The 21541-nt window shown below is 39.6% G+C and overlaps 1 protein-coding gene across 2 annotated transcripts in view; it reads left to right on the top strand.

Annotated features, from left to right (window-relative positions):
* The first annotated feature begins 2164 nt into the window (after positions 1-2164).
* LOC121959698 (E3 ubiquitin-protein ligase UHRF2-like) overlaps positions 2165-21541 on the top strand; it is a 40311-nt gene continuing 20934 nt past the window's right edge. For both annotated transcript variants that reach the window (XM_042509154.1, XM_042509155.1), the window contains exons 1-3: positions 2165-2476; positions 12685-13080; positions 15456-15775. In XM_042509154.1, coding sequence (XP_042365088.1) covers positions 2324-2476; positions 12685-13080; positions 15456-15775 — 869 coding nt within the window. In that variant the 5' untranslated portion in view covers positions 2165-2323. The remainder of the gene's footprint in view (positions 2477-12684; positions 13081-15455; positions 15776-21541) is intronic.

Below are 21541 nucleotides of genomic sequence, written 5' to 3'. Positions count from 1 at the left end.
ATGTCCTAAAATCCTAGAAACGTCCTAAAATCTGAGAGACGTGTATGGAGCAGCTGCAACTTGCCCCTGGCCTTCTGTCATTTTGTAAAAGTGGACCTCAAGCAAAGCAAGTTGAGTATCCCTGGACTGGTGTGTGTAAATCATATCAGAGGAGGCATGATTGGTACACCATCTGAGAGGACTGAGAACCTGACAGACCAAAGTCAGGGCAAAAACCAAATCTGTTATGTTTTGGCCTCTTTATGTAGACCTGCTGCTATAGTGAGATTAGTTGTTTATCATTAAATGATATGTCAAAACAGAATTCTTTGCTATATTAAGCACCACATATTGTTTTAACACAGCTGCTATGTTTTTTAAGTCACATGAGCAAAAGACAGATCACACAACATCATGTATTACTAGTTTATACTGACAGTTAAAGACTTGCCTTTGGCACATGGAAGTGGTCTCCAGCTGAGACAATTGTTAATTAAGCAATTATGCCACAAGAGGCGTGTGCTTTACAGTGATATTAGCTCAGCTAGGAGGTATTGTCAGGAAAGGGGTTTTCAGTCCATATAGGCCCTCTTTTCCCTTGTGCATTGCGGTGGTGTGTATAAATACTTCAAGGGACAGCCCATGATGATGGACTCTGGGGAGAAGCTTTATATGGAAAGACAGATTTGTAAGGCAGTGTATAAAAACAAGTTTTTGATTAGCTATTTGAAAAGTGTATTATAATCACCACAGTAATAATACGATATGGGCTATTTCAGGGCAAAAAGCTTAACTGAGACACATCAGTAACCAAAACCAATACCCCTACATAAGATTTTGCTCTGCATAAAGCAATAAAATACAGAAAAATATTTAAACCAACACTGAAGAGGAAGACGTGATGTAGATTTTCTTTTATTAGGCGCAAACATGCAAAATAATTTTTAAAAATATAGTTTCTGTGCAGTAGGAAGGTACACCAATAAACAAATAAAAAAGCAGTCAAGACATTAATCAACCAAAGGCACAGCAGAACAGGAGAAATTTCAAATTTGAAAGTGAAAGTTTGGGCTGATCGAAGAAGATCATCAAAAAAGTTGCTTCCATCTGTGTGCAGAATTAGGTTCCAGCTGACTGCTTTCCAAAAACATCTTGGGGCTATTAGGTTTGATTTTCCGGCATATCAGGCAAGAATTTTGGCCCAAGGCCATTGAATGATTTGTAAACAGGCAGCACTTTAAATCAATTCTGTAACTACCTGGAGCCAGTGGGTTCAGTTTTGCAGTTTCTCATTAGATCCATGAAGCCACATTCTGAATGTGTTACAGTTGTATAGTTGTTTTTTTGGGAAAACAGGAGACATGAGACTTGGTCCGTTGTAATCTTGTATTAAATACTACAACATTTTACCAATCTTGGATTACCGGTTGGACAGTGGCCAACTGCCCTGGCCCTCAGACTTCCAGGGTCCAGCAAAAGCCCTAGGTTCACTGTGTGGTGACTCAGTGCAAAAGATCAATATCAGATTACATGATAAGGGCCTTAAATTGAGTCCTGCTTCATGAACTGATCTTGGAGTCTGTGTCAAAGTCTAGTTTAAGACCTAATTATCTCAGTTGATCCTGTGCCTACAGGGTGCATAGATAAATTTATGTTTGTTCAAGTTGTGGTTTTCAAGTCATTAGGCCCCTGGGCAGAGAGATGTAAAGGGCCCCACATAAGGGCAAGACGCTCACACTTTGTGGTGGGTTTGTGTCTCTTTATAGTCATTGTGCATTTTTAAAAAATGTTTTGTGTCTCACTTAGACGACCAACTTTCCACCAAATTAGCTCTGATTCATAAACTAGTTCCCATCAGGATTCTTGGGACCTTGGTCCCATATACCAAACCAGCCTGCATTTCCCCCAGATTTGCATGGACCTGTGTAATCAAAAATGTGTCATCAATTTAGTAGCAAAATTGCAGATTACGTTACCTGCACAATTACGCTGGGTTATTTTAGATGTATGTTTATGCCCAGCAAACAGGAATGGACCCTCTATTAATTGTTATCATCCCTAGATTTGCTCCAACAATACCTTCATGAAATTGCATTGAAGGAAGAGCTGTGCCTTTAACTGCTAACTTTGCTTACATGAACACTCGCGAGATTTGCTTGGCGCCGCGACCTCATGTGAGACACCTCCTGCGCGAGCCAGTCCGACGTTACCTCTGCAGAGGAAAACGCGATGGAGCCCTGAACATTTTTAATTTCTATCTCCTTTGACCCCTGGAAAAACAGTACTCGTATCCAAATACTGCTTTATCTGTTGTTTATTCGAGGCTTAACAGGGCGGTGCAACAATGTGGATCCAGGTTCGCACGATAGACGGGAAGGAGACGCGAACCGTTGAGGATCTTTCTAGATTGACCAAAATTGAGTCTTTACGGTTGAAAATACAGGACATCTTCAGTGTAAGCCCTCAACAGCAGCGTCTGTTCTACCGTGGAAAGCAGGTAAATTGTTGTTTTTGTGTCACCCCGTCATGCAACAGTCGGTTTTTTGGTGTTTTGGCATGGTTGCTGGAGAGTGTGAGTGGTCTTCTGGTGCTGTAGCCGTTTCGGACCCATGCGAGCTTCCTGTTTTGATAGGAATTCGCCAATAGTTGTTGCGCAAGAGCCCGGGGTACGCGATGTGCCAGCCCCCGAGAAAAACAGCAATATAACATGGATTTATGCTTATGGGGCTGTATTGCATTGTTTGGGCTGTGGAGGCGTACATGCAACAAATGTCTCACCGCCGTAGACATGTTTGTTTACATTGACGCGCGAGAGAAAAAAGACCATCGCCCTCTGTTTCCCACATGTACACCAAAGTAGTGCAAACAACCAGCCCGCATCACTCAACGACTAATTTGTTTTTAACCGAATATTATATATATTTACAAAGTGTCATTATATGTAATCACGCATTGCATTTCTGTTTTGTAGTTGTAACATGTGACGCCAGTAGCTCTAAACTGCGCTGATCTCCATTAGTGAGCCACCAGGCTTGTGCATGTGGTGTGTTATGATGATGGTAATGATAATTTGAGGAAGGAGGGGACTCGTGGCTCCACGTGCCCTGGCATCTAAAAGCAATGTAGTTGTGTTTACACCCTGGCGACACTACGGTGTACACACTGTACAGTGAAAAGTGTTTGTTGAAAAGATGCCGTCCTGTCTTCTCATGGCCTAAATTCATGCTGTATAGATTCAGAAGGATGAGTGACATAGTTGGTTTATAGTTTAGTTTAAATCTTTATTTCAAACATGCCGAATAAAATGGGAGAATGGAAATAATATATAAGTAACAAAAACAACAACAGAATGCCCAGTGGACATATTCAGTAAACACCATAAGTATTTGATGTCCGTGAGGGAGTAGGAGGAAATGATTACTTATCAAATTATAGCCCCTTTCTTTCAGTGTTATAAAAAAACAGTTTGATTGATAATTAAACTGAACAATACCGTTTTTGTGCATATTGCACATCCCAACTTTTTTCTTTCAGAATTGCCTGGTTCTTAGCCATAAATTATTATTGTTCTTGTACTCTGGACATTTATCAAAACATTCTTCATCCAACAGTATGACTTGGACACTTTGAAATATATACAGAAACAACTGTGGGAAAAATATATGTTTGGGCCATTACTTTTGTGTCCCTTTCTCTGTTCGGAAACTACTACAAAAACTAAAATAATTGTTCTAGACTAGAATAATACGTCTTTGGCATTAAAGGTTTTTTTTTTTACCACAAATTTGAAAATTAATTTATTACCTTTTACCTGTAGTGCTATTTATCAATCTAGATTGTATAGTGTGAGTTGCCGAGTGTTGGAGATGTTGGCCATAGAGATGTCCTCTTCTCTCAAAGATAATGATAACTAAATGGTGTTTGGCTTTTTATGCACTGCAGTGCTGATTTTCTTTTTTAATGGAAAAACTTAACAGTTATGTCTCTTTCAGGACACCGTTACTCAAGATAATCTACCTTCCATGTTGTAAGTAATTTAATTTAGGAACTATTTTCTCTCTGCGGAACTACACCTGCTGCACAGATGAAAGCGTACATCTATACTGCAAACTAACCTCTCAGCCAATGTTACAGCTTGGCCAAGGAGGACGCCATTAATGTTTCTATCCTGCGCTGTCACGAGCACAAGCTTCTCATTCATGAGTGGGTGCCTGCTTTGTTCTACACAGTGCTTTGGTGGTGGGTATTCCTTGGTAGAGAGAAAATAAAATAGTTCCTACACAAAACTGCTCACAACAAAGTCTGTGGATTATTTTGAGAAACTGGGTTGTGACTTCTGGAAAGAGACATCGCTGTTGAGTATTTCAAACATATTTTTTGTAGCTTTGACCACCACAAGCTGAGTGTCATCTAGTTTCATTATATTGGAGAGAAGGCAGAAATCTTAACGGCCAATATCTCCAACATTTGGCAGTTCCAAAACAATTAAGACTGATAAGTAGCTCCACAGGTAAGAGGAAAAATATGTATTGATTTTAGGGTAAACTGCCCCTTTAATATCATTCTACATCCTACAGCATGACTCAGTTTGTAATACAAAAACCAACAGTCCACTGTTTAGACCAGTAGTGCAGCGTCACCTCCTTTTGGAGGAAACTAGTGCAACAACCACACCAATTGTCGAAGAGTAAAAAAATGTGTGGTTTTAAGGCTACGACCAGACACTAGACGTTTTAGTCACTTTCTTGGTTGAATGGCAAATCCACACGCTGTGAAATCTTGTTTTTTTTTTTTTGTTTTTTTTTTAAGAAATGTGATGATTCATGTATAACTGTGAACAGATGTTAGAGTACCTTTTCTCTCTCACACATATTGATAGTTTAATGTTATTGAAGGGAAGACATTAGCATGCAAACTGTAATTTGCCACCGTGACACTGACACACGTGTTTGTGTGTGTCATGGTGGATGGCCGCGTGCTGTCTCAAAGCCTGTGGTTTGCTTTTTAACACACAGGCATATTTTATAATCCACCACAGACACACACTTGCATTGTAACCGCAACTGTTAAAGCAGAGTAAGCAATCAATATTTTGAAAATGTATTTCTTGCACCCATATATGTAGTGCTGTTATATGACAAGAGTGCAGTCTGTATCATTCGCTTTTTATGTTGTCTTTCTTCAAATATGTGAACATAAAAGAATCACAATATAAAAGAGGGACTAGCCAATGGTATCTTAATGTGTATGAAGTGTGAAATGTTAGTTAAAGCCTTCACTGTACCAGCTGTTGTTCTATCAGTAATAAGCAAAAGATGCTCACCGCTGACAGGACACTGGTGTCATGATTTATTTAGTATTCGAGCATAACATTACAACACTGATATTAACACAGTGTATGACTCAGCCAGGCAGATAAGCCCCCAGGAAGCACACAGCCCACATGATGTGTTGATCTCACATTGTTTACATTTTGTCACACTTTACTTCATTCATGTGTCATACGGCATTATAGGCCAAGAAATTTCTTTTCTAAATCATTTCTGCATGCTAAAGTTGTCTCACCCACTTCCTGTTGTGTAATTAAATGATAATGAAGTCACAAACGAGAACAGTCTGAGTCACAGAGGCTACAATGGGTTGGTTTTCTTCGCTGTTTGTGTGCTGTGTATACTGCCGGATAAAGAGAGAAAAAATACCTCAATAACTGTTTCTTTTACTTTTAATGCCTTAAATGCTTCTGTATGTTTCTCTGTCGGCAACAATATGCTTTTTTTGTCAAAACTATGGTTTACTTGGCAAACTGTAGTTGCGGAAAGAAATAGTGTGTTACACCTTTTGCGCCAGTGTCCTTGTATGTATTTTTTGACGTATTTGTACTTATTAACTAGTAAAATATGGGCAGTTGTTCGTAGAAGTTTTTCTAAAATTGACAAAACCCTTTTGCAATTTAAAAAAAGCACAAAGCATGACATCATTAAAAGTAGTAGCTCCAGTGTAATTACCATTTGATTTTTAAACAGTTATCTCTTATGCTGGAGTTGTCATGGACTGTTGGAGCACTGGTTGCAAAGGCTAGGCCCGTTCAGTAAATCCTGTGCTTCCTTCAATTCACTGGAAAATAAGTGGGGAAGGTTGATTAGGGGGGATTTCCATATGTTAAGTAATGCGTGGAATGAGCCAGTGACACGCAGCATACCCTAGCTAGTGCCCTTACATGCACGTCCTGCGCTCTGTTCGGATTTAGACTTGTAGCAGAGTAACTCAGTCTAATTCCTTTTCAAAATGGCGTCTTGTTTTTCCCTCCAGCTCACTGCGCACGCTGCCTCTCCAGTTCAAAGTCATGCTTGCCCTTGACTTGGAGGGGTCTCAAGCCAGCAGCCGCACAACTTTGCCTCAGTGTTGTTTGGTTTTTATGGCTTTTTGCAATTTGCGCCTCTCATTGTGAGCCTGTTTCACTTTGAACATTGTCTCATGTCACTCACATTCACGAGCAAACCCACACACACACACACACACACACACACACACACACACACACACACACACCTTCACTGTCCATGCTGCCTCTCTGCTCAACGCCCACTCTCACTTTTACAGTAGACTTCTCATTTACTAATTTAAAAAAAGGTTATGCCTGTTTTTTAGGTGGTTTAAAGCTCAGATTGTATTGTGTGTGTGTGATTCAAATATGAGACTGTTCACTTTTTTTTCTATCAAGGCAGCAACATGTTTCATGTTGAAATGGATGGGCTGTCCTCCGGTGTTAGCTGTTGCCTATTGTTGGGCTGTAGGAAAGCTTTATTGGCTAGCCTCCTTTCACGCAGACAGTCGCTGTGACCTAGATATCGTCACAATTTGATTATACATGCATTGATGTTGTGGCTCCTCGATTGATGGGTTTTTTCTTTGGGCATTGCCAAGCTGTAGAATTTCACAGAGACTTTCAGGGGAAGTGGAGTTGGCTGCAGCCATGCATGTACACAGTCACACCCTTCTTCGACAGATAGGCTGGACAAAGAGCAAAGACAAAGAGAGGCACGAAACCTACTACAACCACAACTGCAGGCTCTCAAACACTCCCACGTGTTTTCATAGTTTTTCCGCTCCTTCTCATAGCACATTGCGCTTGCATAGTGGTTAAATGTCCGGCCTGTTAACTTTCAGCCCTTTCACCTGCATTATGAATAGCAGGGTTTCCCCTTTATAGTATAGGGCTTTTTTTAAGCTCAGATTACCAGAGAACTGCCCAGATTTATACACCCCTTATTGTGCTACATTTCTTGGGTTTGGATTTCTTGCATTAATAAAGGGACATGTTTGCAGCAGGTAATAAAAACGAATGGCATCTAAATGTGATGTGATCTAAATGTAAACAGAAAAGGCATCTCGCAACCAAATCAAAAATGCTGGATTGCAACCTGTCAGTATCAATAGAGACTAATGCTACACAGCAATTCAATCTACATTTTGTTATTTATGCTTTCTGTTAATAACAAAAGGTTGTTTACATCAAAGCACAGTATACAAACCATTTGTAATTGTGATTAGTTGTGCCCCCCCCCCCTTCAAAAAAAGAAAAAAATGTCATCTATTTGCCAAACTCAATAATGTTCCATAGACTTAGGACAAATTTATATAGTTAAAAACACTGTACTTCTAACTCAAAATCATTTAGTTAATTAATAGTGGTCGTGTCTATATCAAGCTTGCAAAAGCCCACACTCACTATAAATTGCATTTATACTCTACTCTACTATTTTGTCCTACTTTCTTCATTCTTTATGACAAAGTATCACACAATTCATACATAAAAAAGGTAGAAATACTGTGAGCTCATAGACTTTTGTAGCACTGTGTTAGAGTGGTTTCTCCCAAGGAATCTTGGATTTATTTGTATTATAACACTGCTTGATGTAATTATAGGAATATTGCACTAACAAGCTGGACAATTATTTAAATATTTCACTATTTAACAAATTTGGCATGATGACAAAATGTTCAGACTGAACTCTGCAGCCCAGCACAGCTCACAGTTTTTTGCTCAGCTTTTACTGTAGGAACGAACATCAAGTAATAAAAAGAGCCGCAAACAGAGGCACAAAACAACCTTTGTCACCTTTCCAGGTAATTGGTACTAATTAACAGAAGAAATTTTTGATAAAAGATTGAATGACTGCAGGCTGAATAAGGGATAAAGACCAAAGATGCAGGCTTGTTATATGGCAGGCACACAGACACACCCCATGTCATTGTTTTTAGGAAATCTGACCTATTTTGCTCAGCTCTTTGCTAAGAAGGCCTGTGGGCGGAGACAAGGGCGATGAAGAAAATCGTGTAGGAGTAAGGGGTTTGGATGTCCTGCCTAGCAAAAAAGGCTAATTTCTGCTCAGCTACAAAATCTCCCCTCGACCAGCAGCATGGGTCCGGTGTGGATCATCAACATCTTTTTACCAGTTTTCTAGAATTTATATTAAATGGGCCACCATGTTTTTCTTTCAGTTTGGGTCTACCTCTCGTTAATGGTTTTCAGTCATTGCTATGCAGGGATAGATGCTAAGTAGGTGTTGCAGAGTTGCTTTAATTTCAGGATGATTTCTGCATTAAGAGATTTTAAAGCTTCACAGTTAGATCATGTGTGACAGCTTGTTGGCACCATAATTAAACTTAACACAATATTACAGCCAAATCTCTCCCCAGCCACACATTCTGCTCTGTGAACTATTCTCCATCACTCATATAAACTGATACAGAATAGGCAAAATTGGTTAAAATCTTTTTTTGGCCTACAGTATGTACAGTAGTTTTTACACAACCCCAGTAGCATTTTGGAAGGCATGTTTTTGTGTTTTTCGTAGTTTTTTTTTCTTTTTCTTTTTTTTTGGTGATTTTTATAGACATCTTAGAAATTTGGGTGGTTCTATTCATGTATTTATCTTTGTTTTTTTGAAAGGCACATTTTCTTAAAATCACCAAAAAAGACACCATTAACCACAGCGAGAGACTATTAAAAACAGAAATTATTGTTGGATTTTTAAATTTCCAATGCTCACATCAGTTGCAATGCTGAAGTTTTATTTTAACAGAGTTTAAATCTTATATGTTTGAAAAATGCTTGGCAAGTGGGGTAAGAAAAGGAAAATAATGGGTCCTTGAAAAGTCATGGAAAAGCTTTGAAATTGTGTCCATGACTATGTGTGGGAACCCCGAATTAATGTTTGAAAGACCAACAGAGAGATTAGCTTTTCTATTTCACTCAACAATGTGATACTCATATACACATGCAAGCACACACATGCTGTTAGCACGCCAAGGATTTTTGACTCTGATTTGTTTTAGCCTTTTGTCAAATCTTAAGTGTCTGTGGTCTGTCTGAAGCTTTGTTATGATTTGTGCTCGGGATTGAGGTCTCCCTCTGGAACACACATCTCACAGAGTCACGCAATGAAGATACCAGAAGCGATGTGTTTTTTTGATCATTCTGCATTATTTATGACGAAGGAGAAAATGTCATATCCTTGATGATGGTATTCGCCCTACACGCTAGACAGAGTCAGCAAGCCAATATTTCTGTCAAAGAGAATCTTGACCTCCGTGAATGTACGAAACATTTTTGCCTGTTTAGATGGTGGTTCTTTGTCTGAAGGATTATTCAGCTGGTTATTACTGATGTCAGGGCTGTAGCACCTCGCAGTGAGAGGCTGATCACACAATGAAGGCGCAGTGGAAAGCGAGCGCAGCTTAGATATCATTTATTAGGTCTGGTGTGGTGCATGAAATTCCACTGTATATTGTTCTGATACTGTCTGCGTAATTCTCCGTCCATCTGCTTCTCAACAGTGAGGCTGCCTGCTGTAGGTCCTACCAGCAGTCTTATTGTCTGTGTAGGATTTTCTCTGTTATTGTGATTGTTTGCCTTTTTCAATGCAGTATCTAGTAGCTCAAGACAGAGACAATCACTGAGACTAAATCGAAGACCGAGTTTAGGCAGGGAGACAAAGAAATGCTGAGATAGACCACCACAGAAAAACAGACAGACAGGTGAGTATAGCAACCACTGTATGGCTGTGTTTGCACCACTGCTCCTCTGATCTAAATTTCATGAGACTATTAAAAACAGGGAGGGATGGGGGAAATTGCGCTTGCTCCCTCTACTGCTCTCCCTGCTACGCCTCCAACTGCTCTCCTCCTCGCTGTCAAATAACGAAGAAGAGGAGGGGAGCGCGCGCGAGAGAGTGGCGGCCATGCTCGTCTCTCCAGTACAATGGGCTTGTGGGGTTGAGGGCTGAAATGAATAGCTGATGTCTGTAATGAGTTGGCGTGTCTGCCATGAGCTCCATTCCTAAGGCAGTAGCTGTACTGTACGCTTAACAGTAGATCAGTTGTTGTGGAAGAGTAAATATGGGTTTCTAACGGGCCCTCATCTATTCTCCAAGAGCTTGTTTTTTCTCGAGAGAACCATTTTGTGATGCCCATTCGCCACGCTGCCTGAAAGGGTCGCGCTTATGATGATGGTTGTGGTGGGTTGGTGTCGACAGAAATTGTATACATGATTCAGGTTCATGGGGGTGGGGGGTGGGGGTGCTCTCTTTTGGTTGTCATAGCAACCCAGTCATTTCTTTCCCCCAGCTACGTCTCCTATCACTTTAATTCATGCATTTGTTTTCTTTATTTATTTTTTTCTTTTATTTCTTGTTGAAAACTGGTTGTGGGTTACATGCGAGTGGTGCTGCAGTTTAGCATCCATTTCTATCGGGCTGGATATGTAAACAAATACAAACATGGCGAATCACCAGTTCCTGTTTCATGGTCTTCTCCCTTTAAAAAAAAAATCTAAATCAGCTCAGCGGTTCACTTTGCTGTAAAGTTATTTGCATTCAATCACTAGCTAACTAACATCGGCTCATTTCAGAGCAGATGCCGTTGCTGTGGACTCCCAAGCAACGTCTTTAAACACCACTGGTGTACTGAAAGGCATGTGGATTTATTGAAGTGCCGTGTGTGTATTTTGATGTCCTCTGTATGCTGTGAGTTCAACAGTACATAATCGTTGGTCTCACTGTGCTCAATGTTGTCTTCTGTCTTGTGTGTTCTTTGTTTGTCCTTGACAAGCAGCCGAGTGTGTTTGTCTGAGGGCACTTCGTGACACAGTGGTGTTCGTATCATATCACATAGATGTCTATAAGGGAAGAAATTTGAGAAAAAATGTAATAAAGGATGTCTTTTACGAACATCTGTGCAATTGTCTATACACACCATCTTTGGGCAGGTTAATGCCTAGTAAAGTAAAGCCCTTTTTCGGCTACAGGGCCGCTACGACATCTCTTTTTCATGCTGCCTTTGCTTTTTTACACAGAAGCAAACAAGGGCAAGAACATGCTGCTCCAGTGTGTGATTATAGATAGCATGCCGCCATTACAGAAGAAAACGAGGCATGAGTGGCGTGATGTTAAAAGGCCAAGACACCAGGCAGACAGTTGGCCTTCAGCTTGTCACTGCAGTGTGTCCTGCACCATTGGCCCTTGTAGACCCTTGTCAGGTTTTTGTGGCCAATCTAGCATGTTAAATCTGCAGCAACAATGGAGCCTGTTGTTAAATGATATCACTCTAACAGGCTGTTCAGCTCTGCGCACAAAAAAACAAACAAACAAAAATAAATAATGTAAACAAACAGCTAAAGTTAAGAGGGAGTGAGGTCGAAATAAACTTTCTACATGAGGTAAGATAGTTTTACTTTGACCAGTAAGCTCTTAACAGAACTATTTCCCTGATGATTTGTGTTGTTGTTTACTGGCGCACGGTAAATATGCTTCATTCTGTCAATACTGGGTTGTGTTGTTAATGTGCTAACTGGCTAACTAGCATTGTGGCAGTCTTCCAGTTTCCCCTTTTGATCATTGAATACAGACGACCGCCACCAGCTGGTATGGAGGGGTATCTCCTTTCACGCAGGCGCAGAACATAAGCGCTTGTTGGCGGTCACTTTGGTGTGTTCCTGTACAACTTTTTGGCCAAGACACGGCAACGTGAGGTGACACAGCAGGGGGCTTTTGTTGCCACATGTTCTCTGATGCCGGCTTGGTGTGTCATGGCCTTAACACAACAGTGTCTGAATCTTGTGTGACACAAAACATGCGTCAGAAGCACTTTTTGAACAATGATAATTGCAAAACATGTCAATAACAATCATTTAGCGTATCTGGTACATAGTGGCTGATGTCGAACTTTGCTCAAAGGGTAAAACATGTCAAAATGTCTTGCCCATGGTCCCGTCCTGTCGGCTGGCCCATTTACATAGATGCTGTAGCATACTGTCCATACTGTACATACCTTCCCATGCTGCCTTAAAGACAAGACAAATCTGTCTCCCAATTCTGCGATGGTACCTTATATACAAAATAGCGAGGCGGCATAGTGCAATATTATGAATAGGCAGTGTAAAAGGACCTTAAAATGCAATTGCTACAATAACTAGTTGAAAGAAATTTTATTTTAGAAACATTTTCTTTTAAATGTCGTTATTTGATTTTTTAAATGTAAAAGTCAACTGAATACATTTGGGGTTAATGACTAGAAAATAACAAGACTTTTGAAAACTGTAAGTAATGAAAATAATTATGTGTTGAAGCATTATATTCAATTGTAAATCTGTAAAGCTGAGTGTATCCATACATGTCAGTGGCGTTTTTATTTTTATCCTTTTAGATGGAGGATGGACAGACACTGTTTGACTACAATGTGGGACTCAATGACATTGTCCAGCTGCTGATTCGCTCACAGACCGACCCTCCAGACAGCCCCGCCACTAAGGACCCCTCTGGTGTGTCCTGTGGATCAGCTCCCCCTCCCGACTCAAGGTCGGAAAGCTGCAACTCCCCAGCTCCCGCCTCCCCCGCTGCTATGGAAACCTCCACCAATATAGACAATGACAGCAGCAGCGTTACCACCAGCACTGTTAACGAAACAAAGCCGGATGCTAGCGCTACCAGTAACTCAGCCAGTCCCAAAAATGGGTTCAACTCCTCCAGTCCGGCATGCGACACCCAGCCGCCCACATCCAGCAGAAACACACTAATCGACCCAGGGATTGGTGTGTACAAGGTGAGTATTAGAGACTAACTATCTGGGAATAATTTGCAGGGTTTTGCAGGGAACTGGTTTAACTCTTAGTTAAATTACAGTGCATAAGTCCGGGAATACTTTGAAAATCAGACATTTTAAACTTTATGTTAACATAATTTATTAGTGGTTTAATTTAGCTTACATGAAACATGATGTGTGCATAACTTTGCGTACAGTGTTTTATACGTTAAAACTTTAGTTGGTAACTTTTACAAAAATAACTTTGTTGTACTGGGAGAAACTGTTACAACATTCACGCAGTAGTACATTAGACCGATGATCAGTGAAAAAAATCATTTCCTCTTCTTCCTATTAATACTCTCTAACGGCATTACCACACATGAACAAAAACAACCAATCGGATCCAAAGAATCTCTTATGCAGCTGTCAATCATGACTCAATCAACTTTAGTCAAACTGTTAAACAAGGCAGCGCTGATCAAACATGAATTGAGATTCTGTTACTGCATTACCTATTTCTCGCATCAAATATTTTCATAAACGCCAGTTGGCAGGAGGCCAGGTCACAAACTTTCTCATATTACAGCTAAACAGTACACTAAAACATGTTTATGAAGACATTTCAAGCAAGAAATGGGTAATTCAGTATCAGCACCTGCCTAGTTTGGCATTTAGATCGCAGTTAATGAGCAGTGATTGACATCCTGATGCATTAGAGACTCCTCGGCTCTGATTGTTTTGGGTTTTTTCCCGTTTGCTGTGGTAAATTTTAGCAAATGGTATTAGTACAAGAAGTGGGTGGAAATATTTTTTTTCACAGATTATATGTCTCAAGATCTTCTGTGTGGATATAGTGACAGTTTCAGTCAATATGACATAAAGTTATTTTTATATAAGTCACCAACTGTATCTAAAATGTGCCTTTCATAGATTGTATGTTCTTGCAATTTGAACACAAAAAAGCTGTAGGACAAACAGATATGATTTTAGTCTTCCTCTTGCATGTGGTGATTTCTTTTTTTTTCCCATTCCTTTTCCCACTGTTTTGTGCTGTACCTCAGACTGCTTAGATACAGTATTTCAGCCAAATACATCCCTCAATTTTCATTACTGAACTGCTCTGTCTTTATGTCAGATACCCTGAATGCCTTTAATTTATTAGAACTAATGTTGTGCACACAAGCATGTGGCTAACCTAGCCAGGGTTAGCCAGCCACATGCAAAACCACACATAAGAAACAGTCTTTACCACCCTGCCACTAACCAACTTACAGGTTATAAATAGACGGCAGTCCAAACCAGTATGTTGGTGAGTCTACTGTGTTTAACTGATCTTTGCTGGCTGGCTGACCCACATGTCTGAGAATTATATGTGTGGGACTAGTCTTGCTTTGATGCCAAAAATCCAACCCAGCATGCGGGACGATCAATACTGTAACTAAGTAGATGAGTTGTAAATTGTGCAACTTCACTGGATATCAAGGTCACATGCCTTTACAGGCTTTAAACATTCACTGCAGACTCAGACATATTTTATGGTTTTTCACAAAGAAGCACATAGCCAAGCAGTGCCACAGATGAAATTTATTTCAAGAATGCATCTCCAGTATTTGTTCACACACTAAGAAGGACATCATGAATCTCACTATGACATTAAATGTTAAAGAAATATCATGCAGAGTCCTAATGGATGTATAAGGTGAAATGTTTTTTTCTGTTTACATAGGCTTCACAAAAGCACACATATTCAGATGACAAAAAAGTAGGTGCTGGACAAGAGACAATGCATGTGAAGAAAAAGCATTTTCAATGTGTGTACTACACATTGCCCATAAATTATATCGCTCACAGTACTCTAGTATTTTAAGGAGTTCCTCCAAAATTTCAGAATACTGCTGCCAAATTTATATTCTGCATGTGTAATACAGTAAAAACAAAAACAGAAAACGAGTAAGGTACAATATAAAACATTCATAGTAAGGTATCATCTCAATGAAACTGCTATGACAGAAGATCGCATTGAGAGCTTTTTAAGGTCCAAAATAAATAAACAGGTTATGAAAACTCTACCTATTGGTCCAAGAGAAGAAAAACAGCAAATGGAAATGCACATAATTATGTTATCAAGATATAGACAAGTAGACTTCTGTAAACTTTTCCCCTTCTAGGAATGTCAAAAACGTGCCCAATCTGCACAAACATCTAACTTGCACGAGTTATGAATACCCAGAATAGGAGAACATGTCTAAAAATCCGACACTCTATAATGGTTTTATTTAAAGTATATGATGTGCAGCAAATGGGTTAAAACATGCCATATTTCTTTAAACAACAGACAGATGGGATCAAAAGCCAGGTGCAATTTTTTATTTTTGTCTTTTGTGTCTCCTTAGATTAATGAGCTGGTGGACTGCAGAGACGTCAGCATTGGTGCCTGGTTTGAGGCTTGCATCGAAAATGTGACACGAGCTCCCAAAGAACAGATAACGCCCACCAAGGGCAAGGTGGGCCGGCCCCCAAAAAGGACTAATGGAAAGCTGGAGGCCGAACAGGGACAGGCCCACGGCCAGGGCCTAACCACAGACAGTAACAGGAATAATGTTGTGTTAAGCTCTGAGAGTAATGGAGCCTCCACCTCTCAGACAGACTCTACTGCAGCTTCGGAGACCAAGGAGAGAGAAGAGGATGTAATTTACCACATTAAATATGACGAGTAAGTGATGGCTCATTTTGCTCAGGGAGTGTTCCTGATGAAACGGAGCTGATTTTGGTTGCAGTGATAACAAACACATCATCACAGTTGGGTTTTGTGTTTAAGCAGACATCTGCACGGTGTCGGTGCGGCACCATTTTGGACTGGTGAACAAAAAAATCACTCTAGATGGTAAAATGGATTGGATTGCGCAGTGCTGCAGCTCGAACACAATAGTGCGAACGTGCCTTCTTCATTGCATATGCCGTGTTGCAGCACAGTTGAAAATAGGGTTTCCATCTTGCTAGTTTTGCCAGTGTATTTTCTTGTGCTGCATTCAAGATAAAACTGTCCACCAAACATACACACATGGTGTGTGTGTGTGTATATGTGTGTGTGGTGCTAGTGGCTGCAAGCATCAGTAACGGTTGCTCGTCGCTTTGGGAATTGCAGCCTCTGCTTTCTCCTGGCAGTTCAGGGGATGGAGAGAGGGGGTTTGTGTAGTTGGTGCTACAATTTGGACTCTATCTCTTGCGCTCTCCTTTTCCAGCAAATTCATTCAGAAGCCGATGTTTCCATGGTAACTCACGAGTTCTCAGGAGCATTACTTCTTTGCTTGCCTCCTTCAGCTTTGTCTGTAATTGCTGTGAACATGCCACCGGTGAGACATAGCCTCCTCGCTGAGTCTATCATATTGTGTGTGTGTGTGTGTGTGTGTGTGTGTGTGTGTGTGTGTGTGTGTGTGTGTGTGTGTGTGTGTGTGTGTGTGTGTGTGTGTGTGTGTGTGTCAGTCATGGGATGGTGTGCCAGTACAGAGAAACAGTATCAAGGGTTGTTGAGCAGTAAATGTGTGTCTTTTTTTTGGGCAGACATCATTCCCATTTGACATTCCGCAATCTTCCAAATCCCTTGTATTGGGCTTTTATTTGTTGTTTTTGTAACCACACAGGCGTACCCCCCTTTTTATTTAAATTCTGTGGTTTTAATTATTTATCTGTTTGTTTGTAAAGATTATTGTTTTTGCCCCATGTTCCTCTTTTGCGTTATTTGATAGCTGACAGTCAAGAGAGGCAGAGAGGGAAATGAGACGCACATGACAACAAAGGTCCCACTCAGGATGCTACAGTTATGTGATTTTCATCTTTACCAGGTGAGCCGCAAAAACAACCTTAGTTTTCTCTGCTGCTGAGAAGCCAAAGCTACAAATGCAAAAAATCAAAATTATCAGCATTCAGGTTTTTGCCTTCTACTAAATGCGTAGTATCTGTCTCTGTCCTGAGCGCCATTCCAGGTTTCTTCCATCATTTTGTTTGCCAAAGAAAAGTAGAGGGTGGGTAAGACTGCTCCGCCCTCCCACGCATGCACACACACACACACTCCCCCATTAAACACCTGCCTGTGTAGTCTGAGAATTAAAAACCAGCCCTACAAAATGAACTGCAATGCATGAAGCTGTTCTGGACAGCATTTCTATAGACTGTAATGAGCCACAAAATCATAGAGATAGGTTGGGAGAATCTCCCCTCTGCTGCTCCTAGAAACTGAGGTGGCACGTGTGTGTGTGCGTGTGTGTGTGTGTGCGTGTGTGTGTGTGTGTGTGTGTTTGTGTTGTCCCGTTACAACTCTCCGCTATGGTTTCATGGTCAAATATCTTGGTTGAGCTCAACATATGTTTAAGATTCTCTGTGTAGAGAGTAACAAATATAGACATAAAATGTGCAGATATAATTATTGTTTACATAGCTTTCAAGAAGACTGATCATTTTTGTTATATGCTAATGGAAACAGGCGTTTTGTTGTTAACAGTGCCTCAAAGGCAATTCAATTGCCGAACTGATAAAACATACAACTGGATGTCTGGTTAAAAAGCAGTACTTCCTGTATAATTTTGGCAAAAATTAAATAATTTATTCATCCTAACGGACAAAATACATGGGCCTCGGACGTGGCGCAGCACATCAGCTGCAGTATGCCCGCAGCAGAGCATATCCATTATAATTGCACTGACCACTAAAGCCACAGGCATTGTGCGGCTCTTCCCTAATTTTTTTCCGTGGCTGGTCTGTTTGTTTTTTTTTTCTCTAGCTGTGGCTCTGCAACCCTCCAACGGATATACAACCAACTATACAGAACTGTAAATAAAAAACAACAACTAGTTTAAAAATTCTAAAAACAGATACCTTGTCTTACCAGATGCAATGCAATGCTACAGAACAACCTTGTGGGTATTTTTATGATTCACATAGAAATAAATTAATCAAATAAATGCATCTTGTAGTTAAAACAATCCAGTTAATCCAGTCTGCCCTGCCGACGTGCCATATGGCAGAATTCCTTAAAACAATAAAAAAAGCACATTTTTATGCCTTTGCCATGTATATTTTACACTACATTATATATTTTGCCCTTTCATTCAACCTTAGTGCAACCACTAGACAACAGGATTTGTCCCAGACAACATCCAGAGGAGTTTCACTGTCAGAATCAGAAATACTTTTTTCATCCCCGGTGGGAAATTGTGCTTCGTTACAGTCGCTCTGATGCCACGCATAAAGAATTAGACACGTACATGTACTAAATATGCAAAATGTATACATAAAATAGAAATACAGTAATAATAAAGACAATGTTAACACTAGTATGTAAAATATTTTAAATTATAAATATGTATAATTTGTATGTAAAGTTAGAATTATAAAATATGTGTATAATGCTACAATGTGCAACAAAATTTATACATAAGTAGGAATAACAATAATAACATATGCTATATATACAATGTGTGTAACATATGTTAAATATACACTCTGGTGTTGAAAGACTTTCACACAATTGAATAATTGCACAGAGAATTGCAGTAGTTGAATTATTGCACCAAATACAAATACTGGGTTATTAGAAGTATTGTTACCCCATAATATTTGAGCCTCATGGAAGCCAGTTTCACATGTTACAAAAGGAAAAGCACAGGTGTAAATAGTAAAATTGATAACAGCTGAATTAATATCATGTTACTGCTTCAGTTTTAGTGTCCTGATACTATGCATGCTGACTCACTGTCACACTGTCATGGTTTACTGGGACACCTGAATATAATGGAGTCATTGTCAATGTTATTAGCAACACCTGTGCTTTTCTTACAATAGCAAGTCAGAATGTCTGTGGTGAAAAAGGCCTGTTGCTACCCAGGAGCTCTGCACCTCAAATTTGATATGTAGCTGTTTGAACTAAAATAGGTGTTTTGGGAAGGTTTTGCTTAAAAGAGAGGCTTAAGAGCTTCTTAAATGGGCTCTGTCTTTTAATTAGCTGGGATCAACATATTCAATGGAGGAGATCTTACCAGCATATATAGCTATGGCAATCGGCCTGCCGTTATCTGAGCACGGTTGCTATCTGAGTGCCACTGAGAGTTTTATTTGCTGCAGTTTCTAATTTAGTAAGTGACAATAAAATGAGGATAAAATTTTAGTTTTATTTTGGGTTCTCTCTCTCTCACTCTCCCACGCTCTGTCTCCTTTTCTACACAGAGCAGTCTTTGTTTGAATGTTTAGGAGTGCCAAAATAGGAGACGGTTGATATTGTCTTATTACAATTATATTGGCAGGAGCATATATGTTGATATTATGCAGTTTGGCAAATTAAATTTAGGGTCATGTTTAGTTTGAGTGTAATCTTTGACAAAGCATTTTTCGGGCTGGAGAAAATCAAGTATGTTTTTTTTAATAATAATGTAGGGCTGACTGTTGTGCTTTCACTCAAAAACTTCACAATGTGATTTTTGATAAATTATTACCAGCAATGTGGATATAATTACAAAGTGGGTAAAGACAAATTATAGAACAGCTAGAACAGTCTGGTAAGTTCAGAAATGTACATCACATTGCTGTAAATCAGCCTTTACGATATCCGAAATCAAGCATGATATCTAGCCTCATATCGCAAAAATCAGAACAAGAGTGATATATTGCTTAGCCCTAGGTGTAGGGCTGCACAATTAATCTATATATTATCAAATTGCAAAATGGCAAGGTGTAATATTCAAATCACAAGAGCTTCAATTTTTTTGATAAAGGTAAAATGTGTCACAATATACCTTTTTATAAATAAAGCACTCTGGCGCTACAGAGATGTCCAGGCTTACAAATCATATTCCAGAGGTATGTGAAGATGCTTGTTTGGCACAGACGCCAGCAAAAAATATTATAATTATTAAGGTTTTTTCCCAATTAGAGTATCTGTCAACATAATTTGACTAGGACTTTTTTTTCCCTTCTGCATATCTTGCAGCCCTACCTAGGTGGTTCATAGCACAGGTGTTATCAATTGAGTTAATGCTGGCTTTTTAGCTCCTTCACTAGCAGAGTCCTTGCATAGTGCATGCTGCCGGGTCAGCCATCGTTAATGTTATTAGTAACACCTGTGTTTTTCCTACTTTGACAAGTCACAGTGTCTCCAGAAAGGGCCTGTTGGTTCAACTGTTTAAGAAACTGCCCAGGTGCATAACTTATCTTTATCAAAATTTTGTAATCATCACTATGAAATTTTAAAACATTTTAAACTGTTCTAGTGGCATAAGCATTTGTTTTTAGAAAAATAATAACGGCAATCTGCACCAGCTTTTTCTGTGCAGGATTGCGGGTGACTGGATTCAGTTGAAATTTGGTGCTGCCTGTGTTGCCTCTGTATTGAGTCATCTCAGAGTCCCTGGATTGGAACGTGTCGAAAAGAGATTTCTCCTGTCACATTAGAATAATATAATTCAGGTTGGAAATCAGTAATTTGGCCTTTTTAAACACCTGAAGTTGTCTTCTGATGTCTGTCACATGACTGAACTTAAATAATCCTCATCCCCAGATTCAAGTCATTTAGATACACACTTAGAAAAAGTTGCAGCCTCACATTTTGGCCTCAATTACTAACAAAGCTGAGGTTAAGAGAGACTGCCGTCACTTTCCCTTACTACTATGAAGCAATTATATTTAGCTTGTTATTTCTTACTCTGCTGCTTATCAGCAAAATGAAGATTTTTCATTTTCTCTTGGCTTTCTCCGTCTTTACAGGAACCTCAGCTAAGCACACAAAACGCTAATGATGGTTTCATAACAGAGGAGACTGTAAGAGCTCCGCTGTCGATAAGTCATGCTGTCTCAATTTCACAACTGATTAAATAGCTACATTTTAAATAGGTACACTTTGCAATGATAATAGTGTTGACATGATTTTGGTTTCTTGTTTACCTCCTCTGCTTCTGAAAGTCTTTTTTCTTCCTTCCTACAACTCCAGGGAAAGTTACTCCTAATACTAGGCTTTGGATCTCGCCACTGTGACAGCGTAGGCGGATAGTCAAGTGAACTCTGTGTGCAGATTTAACACTGATGCTTCAAATGTTAGATTTCATTCTGTCAGACTTAGAGCTCAGGTTCTTTGTCTGGGTGTGTGATATCTGCAGGTGGAATAACTCTGGCTGTGTTTTAGAGGAATTCAGTGTCGTGTTTCCAAAAGAAAACACTATGTGTTCATGTGTAGTGGTAGGACTGAAGAAAAGCAGATAATGAGAATTTTACTTGTGAAGTGTAGTATAAGCCTTTGAAAAAAGTTCTCGAGAACTTCTAAAACTGTTATGGATCTGATTTTATTGATATATATATATCAGTGATTTTTTTCAATTGCTCCTTTTGTATGAATGCCAAGATGTGTTGGTTTAGATAAACATTTTGTTGTCGTGAGTGCTCAGGGGCTTTTACTACAGAAATGCCTTCATTAGAGCTAGACCGATAAATCTGCGGA

Source organism: Plectropomus leopardus, chromosome 20 (assembly GCF_008729295.1).
Source record: "Plectropomus leopardus isolate mb chromosome 20, YSFRI_Pleo_2.0, whole genome shotgun sequence".
Classification (NCBI taxonomy): Eukaryota; Metazoa; Chordata; class Actinopteri; order Perciformes; family Serranidae; genus Plectropomus; species Plectropomus leopardus.
The sequence above is the reverse complement of the archived record's forward strand: the minus strand, read 5'-3'. Positions and strand labels throughout refer to the sequence as shown.